The 20,891-nt window shown below is 42.9% G+C and overlaps 1 protein-coding gene across 3 annotated transcripts in view; it reads left to right on the plus strand.

The window, feature by feature from the left end:
- The window catches only part of FOCAD (focadhesin), a 279,727-nt gene that overhangs the window by 221,628 nt on the left and 37,208 nt on the right, over nucleotides 1-20,891 (plus strand). For all 3 annotated transcript variants that reach the window (XM_070431752.1, XM_070431754.1, XM_070431753.1), the window contains 8 exons: nucleotides 1,864-2,102; nucleotides 5,597-5,686; nucleotides 13,363-13,510; nucleotides 15,523-15,642; nucleotides 16,982-17,104; nucleotides 17,567-17,644; nucleotides 18,760-18,831; nucleotides 20,094-20,196. In XM_070431752.1, the coding sequence (XP_070287853.1) occupies nucleotides 1,864-2,102; nucleotides 5,597-5,686; nucleotides 13,363-13,510; nucleotides 15,523-15,642; nucleotides 16,982-17,104; nucleotides 17,567-17,644; nucleotides 18,760-18,831; nucleotides 20,094-20,196 (973 nt within the window). The remainder of the gene's footprint in view (nucleotides 1-1,863; nucleotides 2,103-5,596; nucleotides 5,687-13,362; nucleotides 13,511-15,522; nucleotides 15,643-16,981; nucleotides 17,105-17,566; nucleotides 17,645-18,759; nucleotides 18,832-20,093; nucleotides 20,197-20,891) is intronic.

Here is a 20,891-nt window from a genome sequence, read left to right on the forward strand (position 1 = left end):
AGTGAGGATGAAATTATATAATTTATGGGAAAATATTTTGAAAATTTTGAAATACTTTATAAATACAAAGTCATATTGTTGATCCTAAGCACCTTCTCTTTCTTCATGCTTATATCCCAAGATCTGAAGCAAAGTGAAAACACACTTTTTTTGTTTGGGTTCCTTTTCCCCTTTATTGGCGGTAGTGAGCGCGTTATTTCTGTATCTGCGTGGAATTGTTTTGGTTCTGCCTTATCGCTATCCAGTGTTTAGGGAATTACAGTGATCATGGGGCAATCAGCTGAGTGGCAGAGGATTAGAGTTGATTTGAATAAAAATATAGCACACGTCCTGATCAGTTGCTAAGATCACGAATGTAGCCTGGAACTCCGCTGCGTGAAGTCTCCTCCATGTGCCTCTGCCCTGCCCTGGGGAGGACCTGGTATGTATTCATCTGGGGCTCAGGGCCTAAAAGTAAAATTTTAACTATACTTGAGGACAAAGCAAGGATAATGCAGGATTACATTGGAAGGTAGATTTTGCTCACAGCAGTACTTTCTTTATGATGATTTGTTTTCTGTCGGGTGTGTTCTTGTTTCTTAATGATGGATGAATATTTTCTTAGCTTATGCTAAGGTCTTCGCATTAGCTCCACGGTTCAGATGTTCAGCAGGACACATAGCATGTAGATTTCTAATCCTGCTGCGTAGTTCTCACAAACCAATAGCAATAGTCTCCTTACTTGCTAGGTCAGGGTTGCCTCTGACCTTTGGGATTTTTGCATTGTTATACTTTTTCAAAGCCCTGTTTCAAAAGTCACTTTTTTTTTTTATTTCCAGTGACCTAGGGGCTGGGTCATTTTGAGCAGTATTATCGTTACAATAGTGCTATATCAACTGAAAGAACATCTTAGCACATGCTTGATTTTTACCCTTAAAGTGCTAAAGCTTAGAGAGCGAATGAGTAAAGAATTAAAAACATTTTTTCATGTGCTTGGAGACAAGAGACAACATGGCCTTTAGGACGTGTGTGGAAATTTGAAGTGGATAATAGGGAGGAGTGGTCAGCGGACTTCCCACTCGAGACATGTTGATAAGTGTGCATGATGTCTGGTGGAGCCCTCCAGCATGAGGTCCCGAGAGAAGCTGTTCCTATTCAGCTGCCCCGTCATGGTGTTGGGGCTGTTACTCATTTCTTTCCCCGTGATTGCATATAGGGAGGCACATATAGAGCTCTCCATTTCATTTTCAATAGCTGGTTATTGCTTTGTAACCAGAGGCTTTTCGGATTTCAACTTCCTTTTTAATTAAAAGGAATTAGCCCCCTGCAGGAAATAATCCATCTACTGGGAAGGGTTCCCACCAAAGATTTTGGGAGATCTGCCAATAGATCCCTGAGCTAAATTTACACTTGTCCCTCCATGCTAAACTTGAACTGGCCCCTCCCCCACCCCTTTCTGGGTCTCCGGGAAGACTCTGGCTTTCTGGACATTTATAACGTGGCTGGGTGGTTTCTCCAAGCTTGGATAGCTTCACTTTGGGTTTTTCATGATATACACATGTGGGCTTTCAAACTGAAAATGTTGCAGGCTTTCTAGTGAGGGAATTCACACCCTTTAAAAGGAGGCACTTAGAATTTGTTTTTTTCACACTTAAAAGGATGTTATTAGTTAGCAGACTGTTTAGCAGCCAGTTGTTTCAGTGGGAGTGAAAATGTGACCTGTACACAAACACAGCAACTGATGTTTTGAATTACTTGTTTGCTTGGCAGGAGTGGATCCGAGAGAAGCCCGTATTGTTGCAGAGGGCTTTTGTGATAGGTGTGTTTCCTTCATGTTTTAAACAAAAGGCCAACCCCCTGTTTTCTTTCTTTGGCATGTCCTAGAAATCCTATTCCGGGGAAAACACAGCCAGTGCCATCGCCCGCTCCGCGGCCGCCTCGGCTTTGTCCCTGCTCGTGCCAGTTTTCATTATCTCTTGCAAAGAGAAGGTGGAGGAAATCCTGACCATGCTGACTGCCAGGTTACCTGGGAAACCAAGCGCTGATGAGTCTCAAGCCGTGCAAATCCACATGGGCCTCGCTTTGGGGATGTTTCTCTCGCGCTTGTGTGAGGAGAAACTCAGGTACAGTGGGTTAACACAGCCCTGCGTTTCCTCTTTGTGGTGCCGGTGGAGGATTGCACACACATGCACACGCACACGCACACGCACACGGGTGTTTGATCTGAGCAGTACGTGCTTGCTGAACTTTCTGAGACGGGCACCTCGATCATGAGTTCTGCTTTATGAGTGAATTTGTCTTTCTAAATTCCATCCCATAGATGTTAACGTGTTTTAAGGGTTGCTCTTATTAAAGTAATTGGTTACTGGAACATCATTTCATGCTTAGTTGAAAGCCCTGAAAACACCTGTGTAATAGAGATGAGGAAAAGTCTAATCTATGGTGCTATAAAGAAAAGCTGCCTTTTTTTTTTTTTTGGTTTGTAGCTTAAAATGATTGCTGATCCTTTATTGATATCACTATCACACGGAGGGAGAGGATTGGGGTGTCCCTTGTGCCTGAGGATGTGGGAATCCTTGAATCGCCTGAGAACTGCATGTACCCAGTGTTAACTGTTGCTTTTATCCTGTGCCCTGGCTACAGTTGTATAATCCTTAAAAAGTCTTAATCTGTGCATATTATACTGTGGAGTTTATTCCGTTTGATTGCTCGGTTTTTGGCCTGCTAGCTTTACCCGTGAATGGAGCTAATAGACTCTCAAAGACCCAGGTGGAAAATTCCACTAAATGGGAAAATCTTCCTGTATGTGAATCTAGTTTTGTTGTCCATTTTATTTTATATTTTATAGCCAATCTTAGACTTTTATATATGTGTCTATATAGATTTATTGTAGTGTGGTACAGCATGAATATTTAGATGTCACTGACTTGGAATGTAGCCCCATTGTCCAGCAGTGGAGGAGAGAGAGAGGCACACTGTGTGGTGTGAGCTATTGTTCAACCTTCCTCTCTGTCCAAAGGCAAGAAATGGTGTTGATGTGGAGACATTAGAGGACATGATGCTATATTTAGATTTCAGTTTTAAACCAGTGGTTAAGTTTCCATTTGTAATTTACAGAGTTTTGTGCAAATACCAATAAAGGAAACCTTTATGAAAATTGCCTTTGATCTGGGGAAATACCATATTTCAGATAATCATGTTCAGCTCTTGGAAACATCTGTCAGACAATTAGGAAGAGTTGGCTTAGTCTCTGTGATAATAAACGAAACGTTTCCAGAATGCTCATTTTGTTCTCTTCACCCGTGTTAGTCTATGTAGGCCTGGTTCTGGACATGAACAAAAAGTTGCCCTTTGCATGTGGTTGACTGTTAACATATTGTGTGTGTGTATGTGTGACAGAACACAAAGTATTTTTAAAGAGTTAAAACTTGAAAGTGAGTTTTCCCTCCTTTGCTACTATGCGACAAATGGCAGCTCTTTCACCATCTGCGTTCCTGCTCTTTCTTCAGTATCTTTTCAAGCAACACGCTTTACAACTAAAAATGAGCCATGGCAGCTTCATTCCAGGCGACTCATTTCATCCTCCCCTGGCCCTGGCTCCCTTTCTCATTAGATTTCGATGAGCCGCTGCTGGTTTTAGGGCTTGCGTTCGTGGTTCATTTAATCACACTGCCTGGAGAAACCCACGGTGATTCAGCTAAAGCATCACTCTGGTGCCCAGGCTGCCTCCCTCTCTGTCTGCTCTTACCTGACTTTGCACCTGCAGGAACCCCTGGGGCAGGACCTCAGGAGGCTCTTCCCATGGCCCAGTGCCCTCCGAGTAGCTGCAGATCTTAATGTGGCTTTAATGACCCTGTTTGATAGCATCCTCCTGTTAGCTGGTGTCTTAGTCAGCCAGCTCCTGGCTCCCACCTTCCTTATTTCTTGGAGCAGAGGAATCTGAAATATGTGCCTTCGATACTAAAACATATTTTGCTAGAGAATGACAATGTCATCAGATAATGATATTTTTGGAGAAAGTTTCCATTTTTCTGTAATGAAGGCAAATGTTTTGAGGGCTATTGACTGACCAGTCAAGGACATCAGAGAAGTAACCCAAAACAGCCCCTCAGGACGAGGTGCTGGTCCCGAGAATGAAAAATCACCTTGTAAAAGAGAATGGTGGCAGTCAATCCATTTTTTTGGTCAAGCTTATGGACAAGTCACCTGAATTTACATTCTGGCCTAGAATTCATTCAGGAAAGCATATTATTTCAAAGCTCGCTTCCATCATGACTCCCAGAGGATATAGCACTTCAGCATTTGTTTAGCATATTTAAGTATATTTTACTCCAGCCAACAACTATAATAGAACTTACTTAGTTAAAGCTATTAAAAGTGTGTGTGTGTGCGTGTGTTTTCATTGCAAAATCTAATCCTTTACCTCAAGCAAAACCGCTGGCTGCAGTCCTGGTTTGAGGACGTGGGAAGGGCTCTCTGCGCCGGGTTCCCAGCTGCGTTCCCCCGGCAGGCGGAGGCAGCAGCACCAGACCTGACATGTGGGACCCTGATAATCAAGTGTTGATGATAAAGCCCACGGCTCTGCCTGAAAACACTACCTTTTATGTTTATTTTACTATACAAGCCAATGACAAAATTGCATCAATTACCACAGACAGGAAAACAGAGAGCTGGTGTCCCCCCGCCACACCCCCGACTCCCCCACCCCCACCTTTTAAAAAAGTGTAACTGAAGGAGTAGAACTTAAAACCTCCACAATCGAGACATGAAATCAAATGTAAGTCTTTGCATGAAAAAGATTGGGAACCATTATTGGTAATAGGAGCTTAATGGTTTTTTTTTAAATATTCTGACGACAACCCCTTTAGCACTTAGAAATATCTTTTTTTGGAATTCTGACTTTGGTTTTTATTTTTTAGTGATTTAAATTTGAATGGACAAAATTTGTGACAACATGATGACCTAGGGAATATTATACTCTAAGTGAAATAAAGACAAATGCCATATGATTTCACGTCTATCTGGAATCTAAAGAAAATGAACAAACAAATAAAGCAGAAAAGAACTCATGGAAACAGAGAACAAACTGATGGTTACTAGAGGGAGGGGGGTAAGGGATGGTTGAAAATGGTGAAGGGACAAAATTCCAGCTATAAATAAATGTATTTATACAGAACAGAGAGTACAGTCAATAATATGGTAATAAATGTGTATGGTGATAGGTGGTTACTAGACTTATTGTAGGGATCACATATTAAGGTATATAAATGTAGAATCACTATGGTGTTCATCTGAAACTAATATAATATTCTATGGCAACTATACTTCAATTATAAAAATAGTTTTAATGAGCTGAGAAAATGCGAAAGTAACAGTGTTTATTGGCTTGCGAATAATTGTCATGTTCAGAAACCCAATTACTGAATAAATTCTGACTCCGTTTCTCTGTCTACAAAATAAATGTATATGAATCGTCAATAGTATTGATTGTTACGTTTATGTGTTTTTTAAGTAAATGCATTTTCAGTAGAATATTGAGAGCAAAATATTGTAGAGTAAGTATTTGGGACAGTTGAGTGCCTTTAAGTAACTCCTTTTCCCCGTGGCCTTTCCCTAGTGATGTTTCCGGCCACCAAATGAACCTGCTGCTGATGAAATCCTTGGATGCCCTGGAGAACTGCTGCTTTGACCCCCGCCTTGAACACAAGTATGTCGATCCCATGTCCTCTCTAGCAGGTGCTTAGAGATTAGATGTTTCTCTACCATAAACTTTGTATTCTATGGTGAAATATTTCCAGGACCCGGTCTTGAATTCCTTTGCAAAAAATTCTTAGTAATCACCAAAGATCTGTACTCAAAGCGTACCTGTTCTGAAAGCAGTGTTTCGGCAATAGTTCGCCTCGGTACAAAGCAGCACGTGTCGTTCTGTGGCTGTCGTTCAGTTGCTAATACCTTAGCTCTGGCTTGTGCATCTCCCATCAAGCATGTGTTTGGAGGCTTGTGTGCATGAGTTAATCTTTTTAAAGAAACTTTTTAAATTTGGACTAAAAGAATCTTAGGCCCATGATTTAGATTCCCCTGTGAAATCCAATGGCTGAGGAACAAAAATGGAAACAAATACAGGTTACACCAGGGTTCCCCACCTCCTCAATGTTTATAGATCCATTTTACCCCACAGACCTCATGATTTTTGTCCATTAAACTAATATTTTAAAATGTAATGCATTTTCTCATTGCCATTATGAAAGATAACAAAATGAAAAGGAATAATCAGAAGAGAATGTCTCGAAGACCAGCGTTAAACATACTCATTTAGTGAGATACTTAGTGTTTCCATTAGCCTCGTGACCTGGGGGGGGGGGGGGGGGGGGGGGGGGGATGGAGGAATGCGGTTTCCTTAGGCTCACTGGAGTATTGACATGTTGAGGACTACATTGTACCTTTTTGTGCTTAAGCATGTTATATTTAGAACCTCAGGTATAGATCCTCTGGGGTTTATTATTACTTGGAAACTCAACAGATTATAAGCACTAACCCCCCCAACTTATGAATTCATTTACTCTTTGCTATTGTGGGCATTTAAATCAGGGTTTGCATTTCTGGCCTTTAGGAATTTATGATCTGAAATTACATTTATACCATCTAGCCTGTTTGTTCCAAGCAACAAAAGAGTAAATGGTAGAAGCAGCTTCACGTATCAAGTATTCATCATGAGTAAACAAAATCAGATGTTCACATAGTAGGTGGTCATGACAGGCCTTCTTTCAGACACAGGCTAAGGTTGGGTAAGAACCATTGATACCCACCCAGTTTAATGGATGGTATAGAGCCATGGAAAGTTGAGAGTTTTGAGCCTAAGCTGTGCATTAGTGGTGTTGCCTTTTATAACTAAGGAGTAAGCTGAGTTCTCTCTCTCTCTCCCTCCCTCCCTCCCTCCCTCCCTCCTGCCTCCTTTCTGCCTTCCCCCTAAAGGTATTCATCATAGCTTGGGGGAAATTTTATGATTAAGATGCTCCAAACTTTCAGCCAGTTGAAACTACCAAGAATGACTTTCAAGTATTATATTCATTACTTTCCAGAAAGGTTGTTTGAAAGTAAGGAGGACCATGGGGAGAGCGGAATTATCCACAATATGGGTCTTTACACGTGTAAGAACTAAATATGTCTAAGCATATTTAACTTTAAAATGAACTTTTTATCTTAATAAGATTCTTATTTCTTTACTCTTACTTCTTTCTTGATTCTTACCTTCTTAACTATTTTTTAAAACTTGATTGAGCAACTGCATTTGGGAGCGGAAGGAGGGCTAGATAGGGGCTGACCCTGCCGAGTCGGGTAGAACAGGGTCATCAGAAATTTCCTGTTCATTTAGGAAGATCTGGCTTGTCTTCGGGGACCCAATTAGAAACTCAGGCCCTTCAAGGAACCCTCTCTTTATCCTCTCAAAACTCCCGTTATTCCTCTCATTAATGAAGTTTAGTATTTTGTCATGTTTAATGCTTTGTGGGTGGCAGTGCTTAGTATGTTGTTCCCTCTCGGGTTTGAGGTTTAATTAGTACTTACTGAGTAGCCACAAATTGTTGGAGGCATTTTCACATCCCTTTCCCATGGAATTCAGCCTCGATTACACCCTAAATGTTGACACCAAAGTAGGAGTCAGTTTCATTTTGGTTTACTGATGAAGAAAGTGAGTCTCAATAGGAGCCTGGTTCAAGGTCACACAATGAGTGGCAGAGCTTGAAGAGAAACCCTAGGTTGTCTGACTTCAAAGTCGTTTTCCTCTCTTGGATTGTACAACATTGAGAACATTTCAATCGAGAGAAATCTGGAATATTACTCACAACAAAAAAGAATGAAATCTTGCCATTTGCAACAACATGGATGGACCTAGAAGCATTATGCCAAGTGAAATACATCAGACAGAGAAATACGTGTATGATTTCACTTATATATGGAATCTAAAAAACAAAACAAATGAATAAACAAAACAGAAACAGACCCATCGACATACAGAGCTAGCTGATGGTTGCCAAAGGGGAAGGGGAAGAGGATGGGGAAATAAAATAAATATTTTTTAAAATCAGAAAAAAAAAGAAAGGTTGACCCTTAATGTTCAGTGTTTATTCTTTTTCTCTGACATGCGGGTCTTGCTTGCCATTTAAAAAAAAAAAAATGTCTAGTCTCAGGCCTGAATGCCTGGCTCCTGGCATAAAGTATCCCTGTCTAATGAGATTGCAGAAGTCTAGGGCAGTCCTCCCTCCAGTGAAATGGTGGGAGCGTTACCAGGAGGTAGTTAATGGATCCGGGAGCGTGCTACCTCAAGTGATAGAATTCACCCAGAGCAAATTCACCACGCTTCCTGGATTTAATGGACATGTCCCTGCTGGGAGAACCAAGCACCTGGGCTGGTCTGTGTTTGTGGTCCCATCACTTACATGTTGCTGCCATCTAGTGGTAATGATGGTGCCATTGCAGTCCTCACAGGCCTGGTCATGCTATCCACCTAAGCTTTGGTTAATTACTATTGAGTTTTCACAAATACAATATTTGTATAGCACTTTGTAAAGGGCAAAGTGCTATACGAATGTTAACTGTTATTAGAACTAATTATTAGACGGCCTAGTACTTAATCTGCAGGACAGCCTATGGCAAACTGAGGAATTGAAGATTCATCTCTGGGTAATTTTAGAAAATACACAGCCTTATATCTCAATTGATGTGGCAACACACATATGAGAATTGCATAGCTTTTAAGTCACAAAATTTCTTTTTGGTAGTGATATTTTAATATACTTGGATAAGACATTCAAATAAGTAATGTCATAATAGGGCCTATAATTTTAAAACTCAAACTCTCTTTATCATTTGTTAATATTCTTTTCTTATTTTAACCCTCACCCAAGGATGTGTTTTCATTGGCTTTGAGAGAGAGAGGAAGGGAGAGAGATAAATATCAATGTGAGAGAGAAACAGTGATCAGTTGCCACCCATACACGCCATGACCAGGATTGAACCTGCAGCCTATGTATGAGCCCTGACCGGAAATCAAACCACAACCTTTTGGTGTCGGGGTCAACTCTCCAACCAGCCAAGCACCTGGCCAGGGCTGTTAGTATTCTCATACAAGACTCCCGTTGGCAATTCCAAAACCTCAATTTTATACCTAATACTAGTATAGCTTGTTTTTATCTGTCTGATTTGGGGGTGTTTTGTTGTTTGTTAATCCTCACCTGAGGATATTTTCTTCCAGAAAGTGGAAGAGGAGGAGGGAGGGGGATAGAGGGAGAGAGAAAAACACTGCTGTGATAGCTACACGTCGAGTAAGTGCCCCCGACCAGGAATTGAATCCAAGACCCTTCGGTCAGGCCTACACTCTAACCACTGAGCACACCGGCCAGGGCATCTGTCTGAGACACCAACACTTAACTCCTTTCTGTTTTCAATGAACAGAAAGATGTGAAAGCTACCTCTGCCCGTTGTTCTCGGTTTAGAGCTGTCAGACTTCTCAAAGGGAAGCTAGGGGGAGATCAAGTGTAGAAATGCTGAACTAAGCACTTGGTGAATCTTAATTCACCAAGGACAAAAAATAAACACATTAAAATATAGAATCTTAATTCACCAAGGACAAAAAAATAAACACATTAAAATATAGAAGATTTGGAAAGCAGAAGGAAACATCAGGAATAAAGGTTTAGAACTACCTTCCTGTTGCATGCTGGAAAAATGAGAAGAAGCAGAAGGAAGCAATTTAGCAGGTCAGTGGGTGCCCACACTCTAACATATTTACATTGGCACATGTATACATAGGTGGGTTATATATTCCTGTGTTACAACAGTTAAATAATTACCACTGGAGCAATGAATAGAATCGTTCATGAGTGGTAACCTTGCCTAAGACTAATTATGCTGTGATAACATTTAGGTAAATGTGAACTGAAAGCGGGGTCTCTTTCTTCTGAGCCTTTGTGCCCATATGCCTGGGGATGGTAAAGGAGGAGCCTCCGTCCAGGGGAGAAGGATTTTTCTGCGCCCAAAATAGCCCCAAAAGCAAAATTTGGGTAACCACCTATTTATTGAAAAGGATGAACCCCAGTACTCAAGTGAGCTTTGGGAAGAACCCTTTTTCCACATGAACCTGATACCCCTTTTTCTTAAATTGGTCTGGCAGGAAATAGAAATCAAGATTTCTTGCTTGAATCTTGGATGGTATACTCCGTGAATTTTATAACTCAGAAATTTTGCCTCCAACCAAACAAAGAAACCAAGTCTTGGTTTTCTTTTGTTGTTCCTTTCCTTTGGGTAGCTCTTCTCCACTTCAGACGCCCTTGAAACTCTGCATTTGCTCACTTCCTAGTGTTCAGTGGGTCTGAGTTGAATGCCTGTCCCCACCCAGCAGTGTGCTGGGCGCACAGACATGGTGGTGAGGAAAAAACAGAAAAGGCGCCCACCCGCATGGCATGGAGCATGCAGGCTGGTGAATGAGGTGGATGGTAATTAAACAGTCCCCCAAATAATCCTCATTCTGATGAGGATTTATAATTAAAATTGTCTGAAGCAAATTAGTACAGGGTGCGATGGGAGAATAGGAAAGAGGTTCCCCGCTGGGCCAGTGAAGGTGTCCCTGAGGAAGTCACATTTGAAATCTTAAGCAGAAGTAGCAATTACATAGTCAAAGAGGGAACAAAAGTCAGAATTTCCGAAGTGTTAATCACATTGTGTCTAGCTATATCTTTGGGATAATCCTATCCAAATTGTATATGCATCATATAGAAAGATAGCCAGGCCCAGCCGGCGGGGCTCTAGTGGCTGAGCGTCGACCTATGAGCCAGAAGGTCATGGTTCGATCCCCAGTCAGGGCACATGCCCGGGTTGCAGGCTGGATACACAGTGTGGGGCGTGCAGGAAGCAGCTGATCAGTGATTCTCATCATTGGTGTTTATCTCTCTTTCCTCCTTTCCTTCCTGAAATCAATAAAAATATTTTAAAAAAAAAGAGACAGCCAGAAAAACTGCCCTTAGATTCTAACTGAGAAGAGAAACGTGAATCTGTACTAATGGGAGCAGCCCCTCCTTCAGAAGCCTGCTCTGTCCCGACAGCAGGCGACTCGGGCTCCGTGCCGAGGTGGCGGGTTGGAAGTGCTTGATGCTGTTAACTTCATGTTAGCATGTTCGCCGCACCGGCATCTCCGCCTGGCTCATGATGGGTGACCCTGCAGTCCCTTCTTCACAAAGGACTTTCTAACGCCAGGCTGATAGGCAGTGGAACCTAGAAACACCCACTTGAGCCATGTTGCCTTCATGGCATCGTGCAAGGCACCAAGAGGGGCTGGGGTTTGGCGGATGGACCAGAAGGCTGGGAATTAAAAACACAACACAACACAACACAACAACACAACAACAACAACAACAACAAAAGCACCGTCTGGCCGCGCTCTGCTGGAAACACCCTGCGTGACCTTGAGCAGACCCTGTAGCATCCCCGACCTGTGGGCGTCTCTCTCCCATGTGGATGCTCCATTCGCACACAGGTGCTGGGGGAAATAACTAGCACGTTCATGAAACGACTCGAAGGTCCTTGAGGCCAGCCAAGGAGAGAGACGCCGGGTGACACAGGACACAGGCGCGGAAATGGGTGGTTGGAGAAGGGCCCTGGAGCCGGCCTCCCCAGCAGCCGCCCTGGGGAGAGGCGAGCCAGACCCGAGCCAGGGCGGTTGCTGGAAAACTCAGCCTCCCCTCAATTTGAAAAACAGCAACAAAGACAAAACCTTTTCTTATAAAGTAAGAAATGACCTCACAGCTGCATTCTCTTATCATACTAGCGAGCCGTTCTGGGAAAAGGATTCGTTTCTTTAAATGGGTGTGTATTCTTTCAGGAGGACTCGGACACAAAAAGCCCAGGGTCCCGATTGAATTGTCACTCGGGGTAACTTTTGACAAGCCTGTCATCTGTCCCTTTTCTCCCCTGACCCGGTGGTACTCCGAGAGATCAGAGGGGAGGAGAGGATTAAGGTCATTGTGCACAGGCGAATCCAGTTCCTCCGAGAAAGAAATTCCACTTGCTGAAGTTGACTAGGAAACACGAAGCACGAAGCAGGACCTGGGAACCAGGCCTGGCACTGATCCGTCCTGCTGTTAGTGAGACCTCCTCGGCTCAAATCCTTAAATGTCGTCTTTTCTCTCCTTATGTGGTTCATCGCAGTGCATGCAACATGGGGGTGGGGTGGGGGTACCACAGCTCTTCTCAGTGCAGCGATGGGGCTGGCTTGACTGCTATTTATGCCTCCTCCTCCCCTCGTCATGGAATGTTAAGTCCAGCTATTTCGTGATTTTACTTGTCTGTTTTTCTCCAGTGGGTACACAGCACTAGCATGGGCCACGAACACCTGTTTTGTAGTAAAGGTTGCCCTTTTTTTAAAATTTTGTTTTACTGCTTAAAATATTAAAAGGGTAGCACATATGTCTCCTTTTTTTTCCCTCCTTGACCTTCCCCCGGCCTCCCCTTCCCCCCAGTGTCTTATGTCCATTGGTTATGCTTATATGCATGCATACAAGTCCTTTGGTTGATCTCTTAGCCGCCCCCCCCGCCGCCCCCAACCCTCCCCGGCCTTCCCGCTGTAGTTTGACACTCTGTTAGATACTGCTCTGCCTCTGTATCTATTTTTGTTCATCAGTTTATAATGGTCTTTATTATCCATAAATGAGTGAGATCATGTGGTATTTTTCTTTCATTGACTGGCTTATTTCACTTAGCATAATGCTCTCCAGTTCCATCCATGCTGTTGCAAATGGTAAGAATTCCTTCTTTTTTACAGCAGCATAGTATTCCATTGTGTAGATGTACCACAGTTTTCTAATCCATTCATCTACCGATGGGCACTTAGGCTGTTTCCAAATCTTCGCTATGGTAAATTGTGCTGCTATGAACATAGGGGTGCACATTATCTTTTCTGATTGGTGTTTCTGGTTTCTTGGGATATATTCCTAGAAGCGGGATCACAGGGTCAAATGGAAGTTCCATTTTTAACTTTTTGAGGAAACTCCATACTGTCTTCCAGAGTGGCTGCACCAGTCTGCATTCCCACCAGGAGTGCACGTGCACGAGTGTTCCTTTTTCTCCACATCCTCTCCAGCACTTGTCATTTGTTGATTCGTTGATGATAGCCATTCTGACAGGTGTGAGATGGTACCTCACTGTGGTTTTGTAAAGGTTGCCTTTTGAGAAGGGAGGGTGTGTACTTGTGGTGTTTTGTGGGACAGGCTTACAGAGCAGGCAGCAGAATTCGAATCCAGCCCTCACCCCAACCTGTGGAGCACTGGAAACTCCTGGGAAAGGTGAAGCGCGGACTTCTGTGATTTTTAACACCTCGTCTTTTTGGCCTCCAAGCACGGGCTGTATCCTGGGAGTTGGACTGGTTCTGTCCCTCATGAGCCACAGCAGCCAAACGGAGTCGCGCGTCCACGTGGCCGCGTCGCTGCGGAAGCTGTCCGCGTACCTCGATGACAGCGGGAACCAGAGCAGGACCTTCCAGGAGGTAGGAGGCGAGGCCCCGGTTTCCTTCCCTTTCCCGGCTTTTGCTTCATGTTGCTGCTTATTTTCTGCTTCTCACATTTTGGTGACCCTGGAATTAAATTCTTCCTCACCCTCAAGTGGGATAAGGAGAAAATCCGAGTGGCAAGCCACCTATAATAGATCATAAGGGTTTCAAATTGTGCAGCTGTTTAAATCAACTTGGACTTAAATGTGGCAAGTAAGATAAGCGCCTGGAGTGAATACAGACTGCCGAGTCAGCAGCACGAGCAGGCACTTTCTAAGAAGCGCTGCGGTTTCTGGAGGGGGGTTAAATGGAGAGAGGTAGAATTAGGCCCAAGCCCATGTCACTTTAAAAAGAAAAAAGTGGCCAGGAAATAGCTTAAGAAACTGCAGATCGAAAAGGCATTTGCTTTTTTAAATGTCAGCCAGCATGAGAATCACTGAAGAGATTCCCGTCACCACATTAAATGAAGAGCTTTTTCTGTTGTGGTGCAGAAACATGCAGACTTGCAGTTCATGTGACGCGGCCTGTGAGTGTTGGCCACGGGTGTGGGAGTCTGTCCTGCGCAGGTGCGGCCGGGCCCGTGCTCCTCGCTGGAAGGAGCCAGAGACGACCTCTTGGCCTGGCCAGACTCTCCCTCCCATTGGAGCAGGAGCTATTGAGGAGCATAAAGGCCGCTGTGTCCCTGCGCGGTCCCTCCTCTCAGGCGTGGGGCTGGTTGAGTCGGTGAATTTCTGACTGCACAGAGGGCTGAAGTTTTGTTCTAAGACAATGGTTCTCAACCTGTGGGTCGCGACCCCTTTGGCGGTCGAACGACCCTTTCACAGGGGTCGCCTAAGACCATCCTGCATATCAGATATTTACATGACGATTCATAACAGTAGCAACATTACAGTTATGAAGTAGCAACGAAAATAATTTTATGGTTGGGTCACAACATGAGGAACTGTATTTAAAGGGCCAGAAGGTTGAGAACCACTGTTCTAAGACATGCCCCACATTGCCACTTTCAAAGCAGAGCATGATTCAGAAGGACATATTTTTTTAAGCAAAAGGAGAAAAGAAAATTTTGCCGCCAAGGAGGACTTTGGCTAACAAATGAAAGCAAGGTTTTCCTAATTGAGGCATTTGACCGCTTGATGTTTTGATGTATAAGGCCTTGGACACTCGTTTTGTTTTGTTTTTCTCCCCTCTCATGTTTTATTATCCAATTTCTACCTTAGAAACCACTTATTCTTTTCCGGCCGAATAAGCCAGTGTTAGGAGATGCACATTTCCACGTTGGCTTGAGTGTCTTTGTAAGGGAGGGTTTCATCATGAAAATGCAAGATAACAGGGAGGGGGTGATTAACTACGATTTGCAAAAATTGAGGCTCAAATGGGTTGTTTGACTTGCCTGGCGTTACTTAGCCAGTAAATGATCAATTTGGAATATACACCTGAGTATTCCGTCTCTACTCCCAGCATTTTTATTTGTAATCTGTTCATGTATTCATTTACTTATTATGTTATCTTAGAGTGCTAGGAAGTAGGGAGTATTATCTCTATTTTACACAATTTATCTGACTCTAAAGCCCTCAGTCGTGGTCCATTCTGCTCCACTGCTGCTACTGGGGGATCTTAACGTAGCCACGTCTCTATCCCTCCGCTGCTTGGCCTTGGAGCAGACCTGTGGCAATTAGTAACGTCCACTGTGATGAAAACCAGCTTCTACCGCATATAGATGGTGTGTCCTGAATTGGTGAGCCTTTGGTTTTGAATCTCGCTCCTGTCACTTGCTAGCTCTGTGTAGTTGAGCCTCAACGTCCTTATCTATGGAGTAGGAATAATGATGCCCACCTCGTAACATTGTTAGGAAATACAAGTGAGCAGCGAAGCAATGCCCATCTGTGGGAGGCGTACTTAAATCCATTCCTTACTGGGGAGAAGTTTGACCGAATATTTGTGTCAATTAAACCTGTTCTTTTCTTTTCCCTCGTGAAGAAACATTGTCCTGCTGTCTTTTCTCCCAGGTCCTGGCCTACACCCTCAGCTGCGTGTGCACAGCGGCCTTCAGTGCCGGCATCATCGAGGCTGCGGAGGCCGAGGACACGATGAACAGGCTCCGCCAGTTGGTAGAGAGCAACCAGCAGGTGGGAAGGCGCCCTGGTTCCTCCCTCTGTGGGTCTCAGGCTGCTGCTCAGCCCTGATCTTGACTTACTCTGATTAGAGGATAGTGGGATGTTTTTCACGCCCAGAACTGAGGAGCTTAACTATTCTCCCGTCTCACAGCTACAGCCAACAATCACAGGGGCCTTTTTCTCTCATTCCTTATGTCCTCCGGTAGACTTTTTTTTTTTAATTGGTTGGAGAGAGTACATAGCCTTTTCAAGTTGAATACATATAGGGCTCTGCTGAGGTCAAACCTTAGCAAATACAAGGGCAAAGAATATAGACTAAATAGGTATAGGAAAAATTAAATGCCTGTAAATTAAATTAAATACCCTTAAATGTTACCTCTAAAATATTATTCAGCCTTAAAAAGAAAGGAAATCCTATGCTACAACAGGGATGAATCTTGAGGACATCACGCTAAGTGAAATAGGCAACCACAAAAAGACTCATACTGTATGATTCTACTTATATGAGGCACCTAGAGTCATCACATTCATAGAGATAGAAGATAGAATGGTGGTCACCAGGGGGAGGGAGAAGGGGGAGTTCTTGTTTTATGGGTATAGAGTTTCAGTTTTGCAAAATAAAAAGAGTCCTGGAGATGGATGGTAGTGATTGATTATACAATTATGTGAGGGCACTTAATACCACTGAATTGCATAGTTAAAAATGATTAAGATGGTAAATTTTATGTTATATGTGTTTTACCACAACTTTAAAAATTGAAGGGGAAAAATGCTCTGTCTGATTACACATGCTCTAGAGTCTTCTCATTGCTGGTGGTAGTGTTTTGTTTTTTTTAAGGTTTCTCTAAAGTCTCAATATTGGCCATAGTGGGTTCTTTCAGGATTCACTGGTTTTAAATGTATATTGTTTGGTATTGTTACTACTTTATGATTATCTGCCTGCTCATGTTCAGTGGGGTTTGCAACATCAAAATGTAGAAGTTTACGTACGCAGTGCTCATTATGAGACATTTTCTCTTCTTGTTTGGGAGTTGACAGCTTGCGCGATCTACTTGGGTATTTTCACTCGAATCCATTCTGAAATGTGGATTATTTGAGCCACGTAGCTCAATAGTGCCGTGTTATTTGGCTCAAATAAACCACTCACTGCAGCTGACTCCCTTGCAATTAGACTATAGCTTCTGTTGCAAAGCAAAGTCTAGATTTTTAAAATCTGCCACTCCCTGATTTTCAGATGCCTAAAGAACTTGTCAGGGTGAGGGGGGCGGGGGGAGCCCCAGGAAGTGCTTGTGCTGCGATATGTAAACATTCTTCCCTTTCCTTACCCCTTGTTTCTGTTGGTTTGTAACAGACTTCAGGTTTTGCCTTGGCGTTAGGCAACATAGTCCATGGTTTGTCTGTGTGCGGACATGGAAAAGCCGAAGACTTGGGCAGCAAGCTGCTCCCTGCCTGGATCAGGATTGTCCTAGCAGAGGTAGAGGTCGCCGCCTGCATGGTATTTTAGTTTTGTGTAAAGGAAAAGGGCTACTTAATTGGGCCATTTGTAGATAACTGCTCAGGTATATAGCTTAACAATAAAAGAATGGGTGATTTCAAATGAAAGGGAAACGTGTGCTTTTCAACCCTTATACATGATACATCCTGTCAACTATGATAGTTTTTTTAAAACTGGTTATTTGGCCAATGTTTTAATTTTAAACAACATTGTGGTTTTTAAAAAAAAAAAAAAAAAAAACAAGAAGAAGCCACCTAGGATCTAACAACTTCAGCCTATAGCTTTATTCAAGTCTGGGGCCATTTTTGGTTCAGTGATACAGGTTATGTTGACCCTACCCATTTAGTACCATTTTGACCATTAATTTCTCTATGATATAATAAGTTTTCTAGAATTCAAACCCAAGGACTGTTTCCCTCATGACATATTCTTTGTTTTCAGGGCTCTCCCACAATGCTTTGCTTGGCAGCTCTCCATGGCATGGTGGCCTTGGTAGGCTCGGAAGGGGATGTAATGCAGGTAAAAAGAGAGAAAGAAATCTGAATGTGTACCTAGCCACAGCAAGAGCAGAATACCTAGCATCTCAGTATGCTGAGGACAGAAGAATATATGCTCACCATAATGGTTACACTGGGTTTTGCAGTGACTTTAATATATGGAAAATTGTTCTTTTTAAAAAAGGTTTTTTTATTGATTTGGGGGGGGGGGGAGAAAGGGAAAGGGAGAGAGAGAAAAAAACATCAATCGGCTCCCCCCTGGACCCCCCTACTGGGGATCAAGCTCAAAACCCGGGCATGTGCCCCAACCGGGAATTGAACTGGTGACCTCTTGGTGCTTGGGAGGCCACTCAACTAACTTAGCGGCCAGGGCAGAAAATTGTTCTTTGCTGGGAATTCTTTGTATAGAGATTTTTTCCCCTTATTTTATTTGATTTGTAGGAATTAAACCTAGTCAACTTAATGTACTTGCTACAAAGTTCCCTGCCTGAGAAAAGTTAATGAATCGTATGAAATTACCGAAGTCATTCATAAGAAACTCCATTGTACATCTGTAATGTTTAAGTTAGTATCTAAGTACATTTTTGTTTTTTTGTTTTTTGTTTTTCACTCTAAAATGTTTTCCAGCCCTGCCGGCGTGGCTCAGTGGTTGAGCATTGACCAGAAGGTCACAGTTCCGTTCCCAGTCAGGGCACATGCCCTGGTTGTGGGCTCGATCCCTGGTGTGGGGCATGCAGGAGGCAGCTGCTCAATTATTCTCTCTCATCATTGATGTTTCTATCCCTCTCCTTCTCCCTTCCTCTCTGAAATCAATAAAAACATTTCTTAAAAAATGATAAAATGTTTTCCATAGTGGACACATAGATGTGTAAATTTGTAAGTAATTCTAAGGACCTCCTTTGTTTATACAGTTCAGGAGTGTTAGGTGGCTGCTGCGTGCCATCCTGAACGGGTGCTAGGAAATCAGTGAGAAATAAAGCCTGGGCCCTGCTCTCCAGGAGCTCACTGTGGAGTCCGACTTTGAAAGACAAGGACATGGTGATAAGTGACTGCGTAGTGGAGATGGTAGCTCATCCACTGGGAATGTCATCATATGCTTTTTCGGGGATGTTGGAGTGAATTTTTTTTTTCTTTCAGCTGAAGTCAGAAGCCATCCAGACCTCTCAGTTTCAAGCCAGACTCAATGAAGTCATTAGAGCCTTAACACAGGTGAGAGGAGGAAGTAAAGCCCTTCAGTGGGAACAGGGATGTCCCCCTTTTGTCTTTTTTCTCTTTCATGATACAAACTGTTTTACTTGGAAAATAAGGAAATCTGTTTACTGATGGTGAGTTTCAGGGCATTTGAAAATGGTTTGTGGCCCTGCATTTGCTGACATACACTCCTCTGGAAAAAAAAGAAAGCTGGCGTTTTGAGTTAGGTTGGCATTAGTTTCCCATAAAAATCAAAACCTGACCCTGCGAGGAGAAGGGGATGGTGATCAGAGGGCAGGCAGATGTCTGAGTAGCAAGTCGAGGCACCCGTTCCCATGTCACTGAGATAAGGATGTGGGTAAGTCACTGTCAGCGTGAGCCTTGGCTGAAGAATGAGCATAGTTATGTGCTGAGAAATGACTGTATAACTCAGTATTTTTATTTTTTAATCATCATTGCATAAAAGTTGGAGGTACAGACAGCATGGAAGAAGCTGAACAAATATCACAGCTGGTCCTCCCAGCCTGAAGGACTGCCCCTAGTGTCTGTCACATTGCTTTTCAGGCATCTCATTTGTCTATTCGGTATTCTTACTGCACATAGACCTTTGTGTCCTAGTCTTGTCACTTAGCGTAATTTTCATCTTGTAAAATGTTGGTGATTATAACACCTGAAGAACTTCTAGTAATTCAAGTTTCAAAAGCAAACATCAATTTCTGAACAGAAGAAACTGTCTTTTTCCTGTATGAATATGAATATTCTAAAAAAAATACTTAAACTTAAGTTGCTTTAACTTGGGAGAAGAATCTATAATTTAAGCTATTTTAAAAATGCTTATTATGAATGATCAAGCATTAATTGAAAATTATTTAAAGAAGAGAACAAAATAATATCTCCTTCCATTGTTAGAGGTATTTTAAACAAATTATCACCTCTTTTTACCTTTTGGATTTTCTTTTTCCAGTTTTTGACAATATTTTGAGACCTATCTGACTCGGGGATACCTGAGACAAGCACTACTGTGCTCTTCTATCATCAGTTGATTCACTCGTTCATTCATTCATTCGCTCATTCGTTCATTCAGCAACACTTGTTGATCACCGGCTAAATCATCCCAGACTTAGTAGACTAGACAGGTGATATTACACCTTGTCATAGACCTTCTCGTTACCAGACATGGCACCACCTCATAAAAGATCAGTGACTTTCTGTGAGTGGCCTTTTATTGAGTTGAGTTTGGATCATTTCCCATCACTGAACTGTCACATTTTCATCCATAGGTCATCAGTGTGTCCGGGGTGATTGGTCTTCAGTCCAATGCAATCTGGCTTCTAGGACATCTTCATCTGTCTACTCTGTCCTCAAATCAAAGCAGAACCTCCGGTAAGAGTAGAGCCATAGGACACTGGATCTGGAAGGGGGGTGCTGACTCGGGCTATGAACTATTAAGAGCATTAGTCTCCACAACAACCTTCAGGGATGGGGATAGGTATTACCACCCCAATTTGACATCAGGAAATGGGCTGTGGAAAGGCTGCCTGACCTACCCAGGGTCACAAGGCAGTTAGTAGCGGACATCAGTTTGAACTCAGATCTGTTGGCCTCCAAAGCCCATGCTCTTTTCACTCTTCCTTTCTGCCTCCCTGAGAAAACAGTTCAGACATTGAGTCTAACCTCGTATTTTACAGATGAAGAACGTGAGGCTCGGAAACATTATGTAACTTATGTACAGAGCTGGTTCAGTGACAAATCCAGAAAAAAAAGAACCAGGTCTCTGAAGCTTGGAACAAAGTTCTTTCTTTTTTTTTTTACCAGATGTAATAATCATAGTTTGTATACTACTCATATTCATTAAAAGTCTCCTCCTCGTACAGCCAGCCTGGCTCAGTGGTTGAGTATTGACCCTTGAACCAGGAGGTCACAGTTCAATTCCCGGTCAAGGCACATGGCCGGGTTTAGGCTCCATCCCCAGTAGGGGGCATGCAGGAGGCAGCCGATCAGTGATTCTCTCTCATCACTGATGTTTCTTTCTCTCTCTCTCTCTCTCTCTCTCTCTCTCTTTCTCTCTCTTTTTCTCT

This window comes from Myotis yumanensis, unplaced genomic scaffold (genome assembly GCF_028538775.1).
Source record: "Myotis yumanensis isolate MYYU_CA2020_CCGP unplaced genomic scaffold, mMyoYum1.0.hap1 SCAF_12, whole genome shotgun sequence".
Taxonomy (NCBI): Eukaryota; Metazoa; Chordata; class Mammalia; order Chiroptera; family Vespertilionidae; genus Myotis; species Myotis yumanensis.